The 20,068-nt window shown below is 44.9% G+C and overlaps 1 protein-coding gene across 3 annotated transcripts in view; it reads left to right on the plus strand.

The window, feature by feature from the left end:
* UBOX5 (U-box domain containing 5) overlaps positions 1-20,068 on the plus strand; it is a 46,329-nt gene that overhangs the window by 22,005 nt on the left and 4,256 nt on the right. For 2 of the 3 annotated variants that reach the window (XM_012455339.3, XM_012455341.3), the window contains exons 2-4: positions 11,199-11,293; positions 12,378-13,578; positions 19,448-19,609. In XM_012455339.3, coding sequence (XP_012310762.2) covers positions 11,240-11,293; positions 12,378-13,578; positions 19,448-19,609 — 1,417 coding nt within the window. In that variant the 5' untranslated portion in view covers positions 11,199-11,239. The remainder of the gene's footprint in view (positions 1-11,198; positions 11,294-12,377; positions 13,579-19,447; positions 19,610-20,068) is intronic. The other variant, XM_012455342.3, reaches the window with a different exon arrangement.

Below are 20,068 nucleotides of genomic sequence, written 5' to 3' on the forward strand. Positions count from 1 at the left end.
GAAAAAAAAAAGGATAAAAAGAGAAAAACTAAAGGAAGAAAATGCCAGCGGAAAAACTGCGACTACCAGTTTATTCCCAAGTAGTTAGTACCTTGGCACTCATCTTTGATATCTTCAGGAAGCCATTTGCAAGGAGCCCCTCATGTAGTACAGAAAAGATAGTGGGGAACACGTCAGCCAGAGGAAAGGGAAACCTCTTGAAGGGTGAATTGCCTCTAAGTGGTTCAGAACTGCTGTTGCCATCTAGGAGGTTAATGGCAGACTTTTCATTAGTGTCATTTCTCTCTCTGGTTGTAAGCCTTCTATGACTTACTTCTGACCAGTAGCTTTCAGACTTTTTTTTAAAAAAACTACAACTTTTAGTAAGAAATAACTTTTACAGCAAAACCCCGAAAGAATAAATGCGTGTGTCTGTGTGTTCAAATATATATGTAACTGAAACAAAACTTTCATAAAACAGTGCTCACCTTTATATGTGGTGCATGCTGACATTTTCTGTTCTACTTTATTTTTAAAACTAGTTATGGCTCAGTAATTTAAGTTGTTAATTCTCAACCTGCAATTTGGAGAAACACTATCTCAGCCCACTAAGTGAAGTAATCTCAACTTCTTGGCATGACATTCAAGGCCTTCCTCATCTGGCTCCATTTGCCTTCCTAGTACTGGCTTCCACTCCACTTCTAGCTAAGTGGCATATTCAGCATTTCCTGAACCTGCCTCAAACTTCCCTCCTCCCTGCCTTGATACTTACCGATCCTTTTCTCCAGGGCTCCTTCCCTTTTGTTCATGTTCTCACCTCTTGGCTCCTATAGTCTGCAGTCTGTGGTAGCATTAGTATGTAGCATCTGTCCTGCTTCAGAGTTGTCCATGAGATCAGGCATGTGTCCTAGTCGTCCTGAGTTTACATGGTACTCCTGTGAATTCTGCCCTGAGTTGACCAATGTTTTGGCCAAAACTTTTGACCAGTGTTTTTCAAAAAAAAATTTTTTTTGTCAAGTCACTGTAAGAAATACATTTTATATTAGATGAAATACATGGATTTGTTAAATACGTTTGTACAAAATTGAAGCAATTTCATGGCATATTCATACTATTTGCACCTTCATATTTTGTATTCTAGTTATGTCTTTTTTTCTTTATTTTTTTTTCCTTTCAATGTTATCCAGTAGTTATTTCTTTCCTTTAACACATTACTTGATTTCAAAAACCACAAATTGAAAAACATTGATCTAGGCCATCTTTCCCCACTCTGAATGTCATCTGCAGAAAGCTCTGTTACAAACCTTTATATTGTATTACATATATATATAATTATTAATATTATTTTAAACAGAGTTTCGCTCTTGTTGCCTAAGCTGGAATGCAGTGGCACAGTGTCTGCTAACTGCAACCTCCACCTCCTGGGTTCAAGCAATTCTCCTACCTCAGCCTCCCAAGTAGCTGGGATTACAGGTGCCTGCCACCATGCCCTTTTGTATTTGTAGTAGAGACAGGGTTTCACCATGTTGACCAGGCTGGTCTTGAACTCCTGACCTCAAGTGACCCACCTGCCTTGGCCTCCCAGAGTGCTGGGATTACAGGTTTGAGCCACCATGCCTGGCTTTTTTTTTTTTTTTTTTTTTTTTTTTTTTTGAGATAGGGTCTCGCTCTGTCACCCAGGCTGGAGTGCAGTGGTGCCATCTTGGCTCACTGCAACCTCCGCCTCCCAGGTTCAAGCATATGTTCTATTATATAATCACTGTTTGAAAGAAGTCTTTATTGGCCAGGCCTGATGGCTCATACCTATGATCCCAGCACTTTGGGAGGCTGAGGCAGGCAGATCACCTGAGGTCAGGAGTTGGAAACCAGCCTGGCCAACATGGCGAAACCCTGTCTCTACTAAAAATACAAAAATTAGCCAGGCGCAATGGCAGGCGCCTGTAATCCCAGCTTCTCAGGAGTCTGAGGCAGGAGAATCACTTGAACCTGGGAGGCAGAGGTTGCAGTGAGCTGAGATCACGGCATTGCACTCCAGCTTGGGTGACAGAGCAAGACTCCATCTCAAAAAAAAAACAAAACAAGTCTTTATTGTCTCAAGACTCACAGAGAACACCATTCATTTCATTTTTTTCCCCACAAGAAGATTTGTAGAGAATATTTATTGCAGCATTTTTTTCATAGTAAGAAATTATAAACAACATAAGTAATAGGGCAATGGAGAAATTGTTTTAGTCATATAATTGAGTATGAGGAAGTTAAAATGAATACACTGGATATAAACATTTCAATATGGAAAACCTTAATATAATGCTTAATGGAAAAGCAGGTTGCCAGATGATACACATATTATCATCAAGGTATATTAAAATATATAACTGTATGTCTTTTATATATATAAATATGCATACCTATACTGATTTGAATGATAGACATCATTAGATAGCGCTTACTTCAGCGGGGCCCAATGGCTCATGCCTGTAATTTCAGTCCTTTGGGAGGCCAAGGTGGGTGAATTGCGTGAGCCCAGGAGTTTGAAAACAGCCTGGGCAACATGGTGAAACTCCATCTCTACCAAAAAAAAAATTAGCCAGATGTGGTCATGCATGCCTGTAATCCCAGATACTCGGGGGGCTAAGGTAGGAGAATCACTGATCACCGGAGCCCTAGAGGTCGAGGTTGCAGCGAGCCAAGATCACACCACTGCACTCCAGCCTGGGCATGGGAGTGAGAGCTGTTTCCACCCCCGCTCTCCAAAAAAGAAAGAAAGAAAGAAAGAGCTTACCCCTTGGCAAAAGGGAGAGGAAATAAGATGGGTGCTGGGTTTTGTTTTTGTCTCTTGAATATTGCTTTTAACACTGAAATCAGAAGCAAACATAGCAAAATGTTAACGTTTGCTAAATCTAGGTGGTAGGTACAAGAGTGTCTACTATTTTATATTCTTTTTTTCTTATAAACCTGTATTGCCATCATATAATGCCATTATTATCTATCTGTCTCCAAGCTACTTCTCTGAAAGCAGGGCACATTAGCCATGATCTGAGGTTTCGGATTAATTTATGCTCATGCCTTCTCTTTCTTGTACTTAGATGCCACATCTGGAGAAAGTGGCTATGCTTTGTAAGTATTTACTGGACAGTGTTTGCAGTGAGTTCAAGTTATACAGCCATTTCCTCAGCAGGACTGGGGAGAGAGTCTTTCTGGGCTACGCTGTTTGCATTTTCATATGTTGAGCCATTATTTCTTTTCTGGATTAAGTGTTAAGGGAGGAGACATCTGACCTTAAAAGTCCAGAGTATTGGAACAAGATAGATGATGAGATTATACCTGTTAAAGACTTTGATAGTGGCTGGGCTCGGTGGGTCATGCCTGTAATCCCAGCACTTTAGGAGGCTGAGGCTGGCGGATCATGAAGTCAGGAGTTCAAGACCAGCCTGGCCAATGTGGTGAAACCCCATCTCTGCTAAAAATTAGCCGGATGTGGTGGTGCATACCTATAGTCTCAGCTACTCGGGAGGCTGAGGCAGAAGAATTGCTTGAACCCAGGAAGTGGAGGTTGCAGTGAGCCAAGATTGCGCCACTACACTCTAGCCTGGGTGACAAAGCAAGATTCCATCTAAAAAAAAAAAAAAAAAAAGACTGATAACAACCAGAGTCTTATTGGACATCACTATTTCCCACAGAAACAGATATCATTTGTAAGATATTCTTTAAAAATATCTGCCATTCTCCTGTGACATGCTCATTTGTTTCAATTTGCATATTCCAGTTTGATCTCCAGTCCTGAGTTGTTTTCAATCACTTTTTACCCCAATCATTCTTTATTATTATTATTTTAATTTTAATTTTTTTTTTTTTTTTTTTTTTTTTTTTTTGTAGAGACCAGGTATTGCTATGTTGCCTAGGCTGGTCATGAACTTCTGACTCAAACAATCCTCCTGCCTTGGCCTCCCAAAGTGCTGGGAATTTATAGGTATACACTAGCCCACCCAGCCATTTCTTTTTGTTTGTTTGTTTCTTTTGAGACAGAGCTTGCTCTGTCACCCAGGCTGGAGTGCAAAGACACCATCTTGGCTCACTGCAACCTCTGCTGCCACAGTTCCAGCCATTCTTCAGCCTCAGCCTTCTGAGTAGCTGGGATTACAGGCACCTGCCACCACACCTGGCTAATTTTTTGTATTTTTAGTAGAGATGGGGTTTCACCATGTTAGCTAGGCTGGTCTCGAACTCTTGACCTCAAGTGATCTGCCTACCTCAGTCTCCCAAAGTGCTGGGATTACAGTCATCAGCGACTGTGCTCAGCCTCACCCAGCCATTTCTTTGTTATTATTATTATGAATACACCTTATAATTTAGAACATTTATAGATTTACATACAAATTGAGCATTATTCATGCTATTAACATCTTACATTAGTGTGGTACATTTCTTACAATTGATGAGCCAATATTGATAAATTATTATTAAGTTTATAGTTTAAGGTTCATTCTTTGTGCTATATAATCTATATAATTCTTCATATTTGTTTTGTTTTGTTTTGAGACAGGATCTCGCTCTGTTGCCCAGGCTGGAGTGTAGTGGAACGATCCCGGCTCACTGCAGCCTCTGCCTCCTGGGCTCTAGTGACTGTCCTGCCTCAGACTCCCAAGTAGGTGGCATTACAGACATGCACCACCATGCCTGGCTAATTTTTGTATTTTTAGTAGAAATGGGGTTTTACCATTTTGGCCAAGCTGGTCTTGATCTCCTGGCCTCAAGTGATCCTCATGCCTTGGCCTCCCTAAGTGCTGGGATTGCAGATGTGAGCCACCATACTTGGCCTTTATTTTTTTTTTTGAGATAGTGTCTCACTCTATTGCCCATGCTGGAGCGCAGTGGCTCGATCTCGGCTCACCGCAACCTCTGCCTCCCGGGTTCAAGCAATTCTCCTGCCTCAGCCTCTCCAGTTGCTGGGATTACAGGTGCCCACCACCTCACCAGGCTAATTTTGGGTTTTTAATAGAGATGGGGTTTCATCATGTTGACCAGGCTGACCTTGAACTCCTGACTTCAAGTGCTTTGCCCACCTCAGCCTCCCAAAGTCCTGGGATTATAGATGTGAGCCACCATGCCTGGCTTGTGTTTTATGATTCTATAGGTTTTGACAAATGTATAATGTTATGTATCTACCGTTACAGTATAATACAGAATAGTTTCACTGCCATTTCATTTTTATCTCTCTATACTCCAGTGCCTAGCAGAGGGCTTGCAAATGTTCCACCAATGTGTAATAATATTCCATCTAAAATTAAATATGAGCAAAACAAATTCAGTAGTATAGTACATTTAAAGAACAATCTGCCACAACCAAATAGAATCTCTCCTGGGAATAAAAAGGGTGGTTTAAAATTAGAAAAATGTGTTAATGTATCCCATTAGTCTGTCAGATAAGATAAATAATAAAAGACAACATATAGAGAAAAATCAGAATTCAGAGCATATGCCTGACTTTCAAAACTATGAAAATTAGAATGCTTTATTAACACGCAGATGATATTTCATTCTAACAATCAGCATTATGTTCAAAGATGCATTTTCTAATGGGCATAAACGAGGATGGCAACTCTTTTACGTGTAATTCCAGAAGTTCTAGTTAATGCAGTAAAATGAGAAGTAAGAGTTACCATTTTGAGGAAGAAATTCTCATTGTTATCTATATAATAGGGTTGTTAAAAAAAACAAGAAAACAAACTGAAAATGTGTTAAAATCAGTAAGAGTTAATAAGAAAATGCCGGGCGCGGTGGCTCACGCCTGTAATCCCAGCACTTTGGGAGGCCGAGGCGGGTGGATCACGAGGTCAAGAGATCGAGACCATCCTGGTCAACATGGTGAAACCCCGCCTCTACTAAAATACAAAAAATTAGCTGGGCACGGTGGCGCGTGCCTGTAATCCCAGCTACTCGGGAGGCTGAGGCAGGAGAATTGCCTGAACTCAGGAGGCGGAGGTTGTAGTGAGCCGAGATTGCGCCATTGCACTCCAGCCTGGGTAACAAGAGCAAAACTCCGTCTCAAAAAAAAAAAAAAAAAAAAAAAGAGTTAATAAGAAAATACAATAAAGATACCAAAGTGAAAAGCTTTTCTATATAGCAGTTACTAGCTAGAAAAATTAATGGGGTAAAAAGAACCTTTCATAAATAGCAACCTTAAGTAGAAACATGTAGGACCCCTTAAGTTAAAAAGTCAAAATTGTACTAAGACCAAAGGAAAAAAAATGACAAAAAATCTACTTAAGATTTTATTCCTTTTTTTTTTTTTTTTGAGACGGTGTTTCAATCTTGTTGTCCAGGCTGGAGTGCATTGGTACAATCTCAGCTCACCACAACCTCTACCTCCTGGGTTCAAGCGATGCTCCTGCCTCAGCCTCCCAAGTAGCTGGGATTAGAGGTGCGTGCCACCATGTGTGGCTAATTTGTATTTTTAGTAGAAGCGGGATTTCTAGGCTGGTCTTGAACTCCTGACCTCAGGTGATCCACCCATCTCGACTTCCCAAAGCGCTGGGATTACAGGTGTGAGCCACTGCGCCCGGCCAAGATTTTATCTTAATGTAGTAGTAGTAAAAAGTTGCAAACAAGTTGAGTTTGGTGACCTATACCTGTAGTCCCAGGTACTTGGGTACTTGAGGCACTCAGGTAGGAGGATTGCTTGAGCTCAGGAATTTGAGGCTGCGGTGAACTGTGATGGCACCTGTGACTAGCCATTGGACTCTATCCTGGACAACATAGTGAGACCCTGTCTTTAAAAAAAAAAATAGGTGTAAACAACCCAAATGTCTCTCAAAAGTAGCCTCTAACTCCTGGGCTCAAGCCATACTCCTGAATAGCTGGGACTATGGGCACATGCCACCATGCCCAGCTAATATTTTTTAAATTTTTTGTAGAGATGGCATCTCTTTGTTGCCCAGACTGGTCTCAAACTTCTGGCCTCAAGCAATCCTCCTGCCTTGGTCTCACAGAGTGTTAGGATCACAGGTGTGAGCCCCTTTGCCCAGCCTATTTATACCCCACGATGTTCCAAAATTATTTTAAGCTAGCTTTCATATTATACTCTATTATATAACAATAAATAATTCAGGCAGGGAGAAATGTGAGGGATGGGCCACGGATTTTATTCGGAGCTTTCCAGCAGCCTGAGTCAAGAAGGAATATGATCCATGTTTATACCACAAAATATTAAGTTGCTTGGGAAAAACAACTCTTCTAGTGCTGAGACCAAATTGAAAATTTTCTACAGGTCTCAAAGAGAGGATACCATATAGAATAGATGGTGATCATTTTGTCCACCAAACAAAACAGTAACTGACTTTATAGAGCTGTTTCTTATTGAAGTTCCTTGCTAAAGGACCACACAATGCCAGTGAGCAGCTTGGTGAAGAGTATTTGCAGGAGGTGGTGAGGATGGTGATGGTTGTGGCTGGGATGAACATGAGGATAGGCCTGTGCACTGGTCTGAGGGTCAGCTCAGTGGAGTGGTATATTTTAGAGATTAAAATTATGGTTCTCACCTGATGTGTCCTGCTACCCTGGTGTCCTGTGAATCTTCACAAGTTGGCCACTGAATTTTTATCAATGTGTTATATTTATTTTTGCAACTGGTGAGGATCAAAACTGCTAAGAAATCTGTCAGATAGTGATGTGGGATAAGATTTGCAGCAGCCACAAGGAGTGCCAGGTAAGAGGCAGGAGAAGCCACTTAGGCCAGCACCAAGGTGAATGTAATGGTGTTGGACTGAACACTCTTCTGTAAATGTTCACTCAGCTTATATTTTGATGAGTGCTGTGGAGAGCAGGTAGTCTGTTTCTGGTCAGGTTAGGTCCATATGCTTTTGTAGTTGACTGGGGCAGTTGGCAGCATCTGAGGCAGGTGGAGAAGCCTCATGAGCTGAGATGCTTGAACAGAAGGCTGAGTCACTTTCACATAGAGGTGGGAAGAAGTAGCTAAGGGCAGACCAAGGTTTTCCTTAATTTCAGGTCTGGTGTAATGCCTATTGGAAAGGGCAGTCAAGGTTCTGCATTTCTATATCATATAGCATAATAGCCTCATTTAAGTCTAGAAGGACTCTATTTTATTTTTTGAGACAAGGTCTCACTCTGTCACCTAGGCTAGAGTACAGTAGTGCAGTCATAGCTCACTATATTTAACCTTGCACTCCTGGCCTCTAGTGATCTTCTTGCCTCCACCTCCCAGGTGGCTAGGACTAGAGGTGTGTGCTACCACACCTAATTCATTTTTTTATTTTTTATTTGTAAAGATGGTGTCTTACTGTGTTCCCTGGGCTGACCTCAAACTCCTGCGCTCAAGTGATCCTCTCACCTTAGCCTCCCAAAGTGTTCAGATTATAGATGTGAGAGCCACTCTGCCTGGCTTTGTTTTTTCTTGGCTCTCTGTCAGGGCCAAGAGGGGAGGAGGGAACTGCCTGGGGCAGTGAAAAGAAAACCCTCTCAACCCCGGAGCCCCCTAGCCTCAGCCATTTGCTTGGGGCCAGTGCAGTTCTGCCTATGCCTGTTTCTAGTGTCATCATCTCTGTCAGTAGCGTATTGTGCTTTCCTTTGGCATCCTAGGCTTGCTTTTCAAAGGAGGAATGTTTTATTTCCTTGGTTTAACTGTATATTTATTTTAATGGTTCTATATTCAATTAAAGCGAATGGCTTAATTTTACATTTAAAACCAACAGGAAGCTGCTGCACTAGGTGGGCAGGGAAGCTGGGGGAAATGCTGCTCTAAATAAGTTCTGGTGTCCTGGCCAAAAAGAGGTAACTACAGGGGTTCCGAGGATATTTGCAGATGCAATGCATCAGATACTTCATTCATTTTTACTTATTGTGGAGAACAAGAAAGGTGTCAGAGGCCTGGAGACATTGTTAATATAATCTTCGAGAAAAGGAATTGTAGAAACTTTAGGCCAGATTCTAAAATTCTCTGGCAAAGCAATGGTGTGTGTGCCTCAAAGTGGAAAGCAGTAGGAGTTTCAACACAGGTTCACAAAGAACAGGAAGCTTTAGGCCAGGAGCTCTTCACTCCATGAGATTCATGTTTCTTCTGTCATAATGAGCTTAAAGCCAAATAGTAAAACCTACTTATGTACATTATTTGTAAAAAATAATGTGTATAGGTACACACACACACACACACACACACACACACACACACACACACACACACACACACACAGAATGCCCTAACAGTACTGTAAAGAAAAATTTTTAGGTACGATAATAAAATTTGTTCTCATGTGTAAATGTTTGGGTGTGACCATACTAGAAGACATAAAGATGTGTTCAGAAGCTTTTACCGTCATGCAGGAGCATATGGAATGTACACTGCTACAAATGCAGACTGACCAAGGTGGAGAGCTTTGCTCTCAGTGATGTGATTTTCAGAAATGGTGGACATCTCTTAGTAAAGGTCTGAACAAAACAAAATATGACCTTCCTATGGCCTACATGAATGTTTTCATCCTAGAAAATTTAGCATATATGAAAACCATGTTTAAAAATACTTTGTGTTTATATGTAAAACTGAGTTAGGGGCTGAGATAATGGACATTTGCAAGTCCCGTGACAGATCCTCAGTGTGTGGCAACTCTCCACTGAAACGTTGCAGGACGCCCAGTACCCTGGCCCCTGCCAGTGGCCCCTACTGATTATGACAACAAAAGGGGCTCAGAGTGTGGCCCTATCCCTGTTGGGCTAATGTGATTTTTCATGGCCATGACTGTCAGGGGAAAAAGCATAAATGGCTGACTGGCCTCACCAAGGAGTTGAGATCCACTGGAGAGATCTGCCACTGGGAGGGGTGTTTTCCAGTGGCTCCCCTGCTTCTCTACAGAGTTTCCAGAAGCCATTGGAATTGGCCATTAAAATGATTACTTGCATAAGATGCCCTTTTTTTTTTTTTTTTTTTTTTTTTGTGAGACAGAGTTTTGCTCCTGTCACCCAGGCTAGCTAGAGTGCAGTGGTGTAATCTCAGCTCACTGCAACCTTCACCTCTTGGGTTCAAGCGATTCTCCTGCCTCAGCCTCCCAAGTAGCTGGAATTACAGGCGCCTGCCACCACATTCACCTGCTTTTTGTATGTTTAGTAGAGATGGGGTTTTACCGTGTTGGCCAGGCTAGTCTCGAACTCCCGACCTCAGATGATCCATCTGCCTTGGCCTCCCAAAGTGCTGGGATTACAGACGTGAGCCACTGTGCCTGGCCTAGATGTCCTTTTAAGGTGCTTTCCAACACTAATATTTTCTTTCTTTTCCTCCCGCTCTCTCTTTCTTTCCTCCCTCCCTCTCTTTCCTCCCTCCCTTCCTTCCTCTTTCTCTCTTTTCTTTCTTTCTGCCCCTCCCCAACTCCCTTCCTTCCTTCTGTCCTTCCTTTCTTTTTTTCTTCTTGTCTTTTTTTCCTTTGAGACAGGGTTCACTCTGTCATCCAGGCTGGAATGCAGTGGTGTGATCATAGCTCATTGCAGCCCTGAACTCCTGAGCTCAAGTGATTTTCACACCTCAGTCTCCCAAATAGTTGTGACTACAGGTGCAAATCAAACATAGCAAGACCCCTCTAAGTTGTAGAGATGGAGTCTCTACAGTAAAACTGACTGTGTTTCCCAGGCTGGTCTGGAACTTCTGGGCTCAAGCGATTCTACCACCTTAGCCTCCCAAAGTGTTGGGATTACAGGTGTGAGCCACCATACCTGGCCTCTAAAAAATTTTCTATTTCTCAATAATGATGTTTTTGACTCATTGTTTTCATTTTAATAAGAAAACATAATTGCATTGATAAGTGTTAAATGACAAAGATGCTTACCACCATTATAATTATTTTTTGTAACCCCTTCCATTCTGAGCACTCTGTCCTTTCTCTGAGCTCAGCTACTTTTGCTACTCCCTTTCTATGGGGACCCCCAGCACAGCTGATGGGCCTTGCCTCCGTTGGGTCTTTGGGACAGCTGTTGGCCAGAGAACTGGCAGTCTTTGCCAACCTGTTGAGCCTGCCATAGAAGTCTTCTCTGTAATTTTTTAGTGACTGATTTTTTCCCCAAGGTCATGTACAGGATATAAGGAAAGTGAGTATAGACTGTGACAGTGTATGTGTTAAAGTTTTTGTTGCTATCCTGTTTGATTCTCTTAGGAATCAGCTTCTGAAAGTTTAGAATTGAATTTAAAATTTTCTAATACTTAGTTTTATTTCTTGTTTAAGGCTGCTTCTGATGCTTGGAAGCTTTCCACTCGGCCACAAAGATGGTAATAAATCTTTGCCTTCCACAGTTCAGACCAAGAATTCACTGCAACAAGGTAAACAAAACAAATATATAATCATAAATATATGATATCTTTGTCATGTGTTTCATCATTTCCTGCCTTGTGTGTGTGGATTTGATTCAGGCTTACTGCACTTTTGCCCTTGTGACTTCAGATTCCATCAGATAGTATTTAGGTAAGCATGGGGCAGGCTCATCTCTAGAATCACACACAGCGCCATGATGAGGTGAGCTGTTACGCATTTTGTGCAGTGTTCTCCACCGTACTCTTTTTTTTTTTTTTTTTAATAAAGAATCTTGACTGGGCGCGGTGGCTCACGCCTGTAATCCCAGCATTTTGGGAGGCCGAGGCGGGCAGATCACGAGTTCAAGAGATTGAGACCATCCTGGCCAACATGGTGAAACCCCATCTCTACCAAAATATACAAAAACATTAGCTGGGCATGGTGGCGCGTGCCTGTAGTCCCAGCTACTCAGGAGGCTGAGGCAGGAGAATTGCTTGAACCCGGGAGGCAGAGGTTGCAGTGAGCCGAGGTTGTGCCACTATACTCCAGTCTGGTGCCTGGTGACAGAGTGAGACTCTGTCTCAAAAAAAAAAAAAAAGTATCTTAATACTTATTTTAATAATTGTACTCTTTATTCTTTGATGATCAATCTCAAGTCTTGTCAAAGTCATAGCAAAGGTAGAAATACTTTCTCTCCTCTGCCATTCTCTCCCCAGATACTGTTTTGAAGAGAGTTTTGGTTGGATTGGGCAGGATTTTGTCGCTTGCTTTTTTTGGGGGGGTGGGGATACAGGGTCTTGCTATGTTGCCCAGGCCTATCTAATTCCTGGGCTAATGGGATCCTCCTGCCTCAGCCTCCCAAGTGGCTGGGACTACAGGTGTGTGCCACCATACCCAGCTCAGTTTGCTCATATTTTTGAGGTTGGGGAATACTTGGGGACATGGTTGCCCTTGGCCTTTGATCTGATATTGGGTGCCTGCAAAAAAATCTGGGACAATTCAGTTTAATAGAGGAAATTTTAAAATGAGGAACCTCAGGCTTAAGAGTTTTCTTACAAGTGACAAGTTGTCTTCATTTGGATCATTGTGTCTCATTTTTTTTATTAAATCTAGATATCAGCTGATGGTTATGAAGTAGAAAATCTCATCTCTGAAGATCTCACAAAGAGAAATCATGGTTTCAGGACGGAGTATTTCATTAAGCCACCAGTCTGTGTGACAGTTTCATTTCCCTTTAACGTGGAAATCTGTAGGATCAACATAGACCTCACAGCTGGGGGAGGTCAGAACATCACGGGCCTGGAAATGTATACATCTGCCTCATCTAGCAGAGTGTCTTGGAGTACGCCCCAGTGCCGGACCCCGGGCCCAGCCGAGCCATCTGTCCCAGATAAGGAGACATTCACCTTGGTAGGCAAAGTCTTACTGAAAAACCAGAGCCAAGTGGTGTTTAGCCATAGGGGCTTCAAGGCCAGGCCTCCTTTTGGCCCAATGGAAGCCACACTCCCCTCCCCTGCTGTTGTGGCCCAGGAGCTCTGGAATAAAGGGGCTCTTTCTCTTAGCCACGTGACCCATCTAAGGATTTGTATCACCCATATGACAGGCGGCAGTGTCCCTTGTATCAAGCGGTTGGAAGTATGGGGTCAGCCAGCCAAGACCTGCTCCCAGGAGGTAATAGACAGCGTCCTGCTGGTCGCCTCGGAGAGCCTCCCTCAGGACGTGGCTCTGCAGGCCCCAGCCTTGCCCATGGAAAGTGACTGTGACCCAGGGGACCAGTCTGAGAGCCAGCAGGCCCCCTCCAGCCTGCAGAAGCTGGCTGAGAGCATTCAGGATGTGCCCGAGGAGTTCCTGGATCCCATCACCCTGGAGATCATGCCTTGTCCCATGCTGCTGCCCTCAGGCAAGGTCATCGACCAGAGCACGCTGGAGAAGTGTAACCGCAGCGAGGCCACATGGGGCCGAGTGCCCAGTGACCCTTTCACAGGGGTAGCTTTTACTCCACACTGTCAGCCCCTGCCTCACCCCTCCCTGAAGGCCCGGATTGACCATTTTCTGCTCCAGCACTCCATCCCTGGCTGCCACCTGCTTGGGAGAGCACAGTCGGCATTGGCAGTGACCCCTTCCTCCATTGTTCTGCCCTGTAGGAAAAGGAAGATAGAGCAGGCTGAACGTGTCCCAGACAGTAACCTTGGTATAAATGCCTCCTGTTTTTCTGCCACAAGCCCTCTGGTTCTACCCACTACCTCAGAGCATACTGCTAAGAAAATGAAAGCCACCAGTGAGCCGAGCCTGACACACATGGACTGCTCGACAGGTAATTCAGCATCCTGTGTCCGCGGCCAGGCTCGTCCATCTCCTTCCTGGGGGCACTCGGCTCTGCTACCCTTTGCTCTGTGCTTGGCCAGCTTACATTCCTGAGGCTGTGCCTGTGCTGCCTCCTTCCTATTTCCCATAGTGGGGCCCCTCAGCATTGTCTTCAGACCAGGGACAACCTGGAGCCTTGGAGGGGTTCTGTGTGTTCTCATCTGTTCCAAGGCTTCAGTGTGCATGTTTCGCTCCTCTGCTTTTGATGGTCCCATGGGCACTTTGGCCTTCCTTGGGCTCCCTTTATGTGCCTTGGCCTAGTCAACACTTTTTCCTGGGCTTGAAGCCTCTGGTCAGAGCTGCTGGGAGGAGAGATACCAGTTCCTCAAAGCAGAGGATGTCCTCTGGTACCTTCTTTGTGTTATTCATGTGCCAGTGGGCTCCTCTGGGTGTTGTTTCTAACCTTCGCAGAGGTACAAGGATACATTGCATGGGGTCCTCTGTGCCCACCTCACCAGATGTGCCATGAGTACACAGAAAAGGAAAAAGGGACTAGGCTTGTGGGCGTTCCTTTCAGGAGAGAGTTACTGAAGAGAAAAGCCACACTGAAGAAAGTACACTCTGTAAATGTGTGGACAAATTGCAACATTCTCTTTGTGTGTGTGTGTGTTTTTTTCTTTCTGTTTTTCTTCCTTATTGCATTTGGCGGGATCCACAGGTAAAATTGCAACATTCTTTTTTTTTTTTGAGACAGAGTTTCACTCTTGTTACTCAGGCTGGAGTGTAATGGCACAGTCTCGGCTCACCTCAACCTCCGCCTCCTGGGTTCAAGCAATTCTCTTGCCTCAGCCTCCTGAGTAGCTGGCATTACAGGCATGCACCACCATACCTGGCTAATTTTGTATTTTTAGTAGAGACAGGGTTTCACCATGTTGGCCAGGCTGGTCTCAAAACTCCTGACCTCAGGTGATCCACCCGCCTTGGCCTCCCAAAGTGCTGGGATTACAGGCATGAGCCACCGTGCCCAGCCTGCAATATTCTTGAATATGAGATTTAGGGATCCTGGCCTCCTGCCTCTTCCTGGGGCATTGCCAGTGATTTCTGGGGCCGGTGATGCTGCTCTCTCCTGAGATGAGCAGCCCTGGTTCACTGGGTGACCTCTGCAGCTGAACGTGTTCAGTGTGAATGCCTCATCGTAAGCCGGATATTGGCTCTTAGGCTGAGATAGATGTTTTTGCCATGTTAAAGAAGTATTGGTTCTCTATTGCTAGGTAACAAATTACCCCAAAACTTAGTAGCTTAAAACAACAAACATTCATTTTCTCATAACTTCTGTGGGTCACAAATCCCAGCATAACTTGTCTGGATTCTCTGCTTCAGGGTCTTCCAGGGCTGCTGTCAAACTGGTGGCCGGGGCTGTGGTCATCTCAAGGATCAACTAGGAAAGGCATTTACTTCTAGTCTCACCCACGATTGTTGCAAGATGCAGCTTCTGATGCATTGTGGGATGGAGGCCTCACTTGCTAGTTGGCTGTTGGCCCCAGGCTTCCCTTTGTTCCTTGCCACATGGGACTCTCCATAGGGCAGTGCACGTATGGCAGCTGTGTGTTCCAGAGAGAGTGCAGACGAGGGAAAAATTGTCTTTTAGAATCTAATCTTGAAAATCACACTCCTCACTTCTACTGTATTCTAATTTTTCCCAAGGTGTTTGTTAATTGCTTATTTATAATATCAAGATAAATAATTTTTTTAGCTTCCATCTTCGTATTTCTTAGTTCGAGAGCACAGCTCGGTAACAAACTTCTGTGTAATTCAACTCAGAAATTCTTTTTCTTTTTTTTTTTTTTGAGATGGAGTCTTGCTGTGTCACCCAGGCTGCAGTGCAGTGGCATGATCTCAGCTCACTTCAACCTCTGCCTCCCAGGTTCAAGCAGTTCTCCTGCCTCAGCCTCTGGAGTAGCTGGGACTACAGGTGCATGCCACCACACCTGGCTCATTTTTGTATTTTTATGAGATGGAGTCTCACTCTGTCACCCAGGCTGTGGCATGATGTTGGCTCACTGCAACCTCCGCCTCCTGGGCTCAAGTGATTCTTCTCCCTTAGCCTCCTGAGTAGCTGGGATTACAGGTGTGAACCACCTCAGCTGGCCTAATTTTTGTATTTTTAGTAGACACGGGATTTCATTATGTTGGCCAGGCTGGTCTCAAAGTCCTGACCTCAAGTGATCCACCCACCTCGGCCTCCCAAAGTGCTGGAATTACAGGCATGAGCCACTGTGCCTGGCCAAGAAATTCTTTATATTCCAAAATCACTTTGCATTTTGAAAGATATCAGCCTTCCTCATCTCCTCACAATCTTTCATGGAGTCATCATTTCTTTAGAAATCTGCATGTGCCGTCTTTCTTCTTTCAGCTGCAGCAAAGTTAGCTGCAGCCCCCAGGAACACAACGAATGCTCCAACAATATGAAACCTCAGACGCCGGGCTAGAGGGCCAATCACCTGAGGTTTCCTCAAAGCACCAGAAGCCATAATAGTGGTTGTCCTTGATAGGTATGTCAGCCTCAACACCAGTGTCTTTCCTGCCTGGTGGAGAAATGGATCACTGTGTTCTGTTTGTTAGAACAAGACTCTTAAGTCCAGCCCACTCAAGGGGAGAGGATACCGAAGAGCATGAATATCAGGAGGTAGGATTTACCTGGAGACGGTTCAGAAACTCTCCTCTGCCACTGATTCCTATTTTATTATTTTTATCCAGGACTGGGGAATCGAACTTTGTTTCATGCCTTTTAGTATCAGTAGAAATGATATTATTATTATTATTATTATTATTATCATCATCATTATTTGAGACAGAGTTTCACTCTTGTTGCCCAGGTTGCAGTGCAATGGCACAATCTCGGCTCACTGCAACTTCCACCTCCCAGGTTCAAGCGATTCTCCCACCTCAGCCTCTTGAGTAGCTGGGATTACAGGCATGTGTCACCATGCCCGGCTACTTTTGTATTTTGAGTAGAGACAGGGTTTCTCCATGTTGGTCAGGCTGGTCTTGAACTCCTGACCTCAGGTACTCCACCCACATTAGCCTACCAAAGTGTTGGGATTACAGGCGTGAGCCACCCTGCCCAGCCCTTCAAATCTTTTAATGTAATAAAATACGTTAATGGATTTTCTAATATTGCACCATTCTTTTTTTTCTCCTTTCTTTGCCTTCTCTGCACTAGCAATATTGCACCATTCTTACATTCCTGGAGTAAACTCCATTTGGTCATGAATCTTTTAATGTTAATGGGTGTTTATTTTGTGTTTGTTTTTGTTTTGAGACAGAGTCTTGCTCTGTTACCCAGGCTGGAGTGCAATGGCATGATCTCAGATTGCTGATACCTGTCTCTCCCAGGTTCAAGAGACTCTCTTGCCTCAGCCTCCCAAGTAGCTGAGATTACAGGTGCCTGCCACCACGCCTGAGAATATTTTGTATCTTTAGTAGAGACAGGGTTTCGCCATCTTGGCCAGGCTGGTCTCGAACTCCTGACCTCAAGTGATCCACTCGCCTTGGTCTCCCAAAGTGCTGGGATTACAGGCAGGCATGAACCACCTGTTAACAGGACAGTGCCCCTCCTGTTAGTTGGTTTTCTTTTTTTTTTTTTTTTGGAGAGTCTCCCTCTGTTGCTCAGGCTGGAGTGCAGTGATGCAATCTCTGCTCACTGTGACCTCTGCTGCTGGAATTTAAGCAATTTTCCTGCCTCAGCCTCTTGAGTAGCTAAGACTACAGGTGCGCACCACCACACCCGGCTAAGTTTTTTTGTTTTTTGGTTTTTTTTTTTGAGACAGAGTCTTGCTCTGTTGCCCAGGCTAGAGTACAGTGGCACGATCTCGGCTCACTGCAACCTCCTCCTGGATTCAAGTGATTCTCCTGCCTCAGCCTCCTGAGTGGCTGGGATTACAGGTGCCTACCACCATGCCTGGCTAATTTTTATATTTTTAGTAAAGACGGGGTTTCACCATGTTGGCCAGGTTGGTCTCGAACTCCTCACCTCGTGATCCTCCCACCTTGGCCTCTCAAAGTGCTGGGATTATAGGTGTGAGCCAGTGTGCCTGGCCAATTTTTTTTTGTGTTTTTCAGTAGGGATGGGGTTTTCCTGTGTTGACCAGGCTGGTCTTGAATTTCTGACCTTAAGTTATCTGCCTGCCTTGGCCTCCCAAAGTGTTGAGATTACAGGTGTGAGCCACTGTGCCCGGCCCTGTTAGTGGTTTTTTTGGGGGGTAGGGGAACGGAGTCTCGCTCTATCACCCAGGCTGGAGTGCAGTGGTGCAATCTCACCTCACTGCAACCTCTGCCTCCTGATTTCAAGCAATTTTCCTGCCTCAGCCTCCTGAGTAGCTGGGATTACAGGCACATGCCCCTACACTTGGCTAATTTTTATATTTTTAGTAGAGACAGGGTTTTACCATGTTGACCAGGCTGGTCTTGAACTTCTGGCGTCAGGCGATCTGCCTGTCTCAGCCTCCCAAAGTGCTGGGATTACAGGCGTGAGCCACTGTGCCCAGCCTGACAATCTTTTTTTTTTTTTAATTAAAATTATTCTGTTTAGAGTTGATCGTTGTTTTAATTTCCTGTCTTCTTCTAAAAGGCTATGCAAATAGTATGCTTAATGTTTATTTCTGTGTCTTTGGTTTTAAGAGTAAATTCTAGTTAACATGATCTCCAGAAAATCCTGGAAGCATCTGAGGCACAGTGGGATGGAACAAGGAAAAAAGTCCTTAGACCTCAGCGTCAGTTTGTGGAGGTCTCCGTGCAGTTGGCCTTGACAAACTTGGTGACTCAGGACCATGCTGACTAGGGCTCCTTCAAGGCCCTAGGCTGATGTTCTGTGTCCTACAAACAGTAGACAAAACGTTCCATTCCCCTCTTTGGGACAGCATTGCAAATTTTGCTTTGAGGCAGGTCCCTGGGGCCTTTCTTGGGCAGCTGTCCCCCTACCCCTTTGGCCTTCACCCTCATTCCATGACTTGGCTTTCTGTTGACCCTACACTGAAGGTCCCCTAAATTGTGGTGTGGTCAGTGTGGCGTCTTAGTTCTATTCGGTAATAACTGCTTTGTTTTACTTAACAGGAGAGAGAGGGCATGAACACTTAGAAAATGCAGACGAGCCCCACTGCGGGGTAGTGGGGTCCCCAGAAGGGAGGAGTTAGGGAAAGAGAAGACTAAGGCCACCGGGGAGGGAATGGTGGGTAGGGAGCATGAATCCAAAGCCAGCTTTTGCTTGCTCCTGTCATTTCCTTGGCCAGCAAGGAGGTCTTTAGAAAGGAGGCCGGGCATGGTGGCTCACGCCTGTAATACCAGCACTTTGAGAGGCCGAGGTGGGCGAATCACAAGGTCAGGAAATCAAGACCATCCTGGTCAACAAGGTGAAACCCCATCTCTACTAAAATACACAAATTAGCCGGGTGTGGTGGTGCACACCTGTAATACCAGCTACTCGGGAGGCTGAGGCAGGAGAATCACTTGAACCCGGGAGGCAGAGGTTGCAGTGAGCCGAGATTGAATCACTGCACTCAGCCTGGCAACAGAGCTAGACTCCATCTCAAAAAAAGAAAAAGGAGGGTGCAGTTCTGCAGTTGAGCCACGAGGTGGCCCATGCCTGCCCAGCAGTTTCTCCAGGAGGAGAAAAGCCTGAAGCGGGTGGGATGGGCAGGAACTGCCAAGGGTTCCTAGGGCTTTACTTCCTGGTGTTCTGTCATGGTCCACAAGTAGACATTAGGATGGAGTTTCACTACATTGATGCGTGAGATTGAAGGTGACATTTTTGTAGCCCTCGAAGGACTTGAGGCTGTTCTGTGTTGCGGAGCCTGTCTCTGGATGTGTGCCTCTCTCAACAGGTCCACTGTCCCACGAGCAGAAGCTGTCACAAAGCTTGGAAATTGCCTTGGCGTCCACCCTTGGCTCCATGCCGTCCTTTACGGCACGGCTGACCAGGGGACAGCTCCAGCACCTTGGCGCGAGAGGGAGCAGCGCTTCCTGGAGGCCTGGCACCAGCTCGGGTAACATGGGCCCCCGCCATCTCCTTGAAGCCTTGGAACAGGTGGTCTATTCTCTGTCTCTGGATGCTGGGCTGAGTCCCTCGGGGCTCTGTGGACCTGCCTGGCCAGCCTCCCCCTCAGGTCCAACACCCAGCCTGGGAGAGAGCCTGTTCTCTTGCCTTTTCCAGGGGGAATTGAGGGGCTGCCTCTGAACTTAAATTTCTTACAAGAAACGCTTTCTTTAGTCAACCCTTAGTGATTCTGTGGATGTAGGGCTTGGCCACCCTCTGCTGTGTTTCTTTGTGATATCTAATATTAATTATTCTCTCTTGAGGATTTTTGTTGCTCTCTTTTTTGTGTTATTTATTTTTGAGATAGAGTCTTGCTTAATTCCCCAGGCTGGAGTGCAGTGGCACAGTCTTGGCTCACTGCAACCTCTGCCTCCTGGGTTCAAGCGATTCTCCTGCCTCAGCCTCCTGA

This window comes from Aotus nancymaae, unplaced genomic scaffold, assembly GCF_030222135.1.
Source record: "Aotus nancymaae isolate 86718 unplaced genomic scaffold, 86718_ANA_hifiasm-v0.15.2.pri h1tg000029l, whole genome shotgun sequence".
Lineage (NCBI taxonomy): Eukaryota > Metazoa > Chordata > Mammalia > Primates > Aotidae > Aotus > Aotus nancymaae.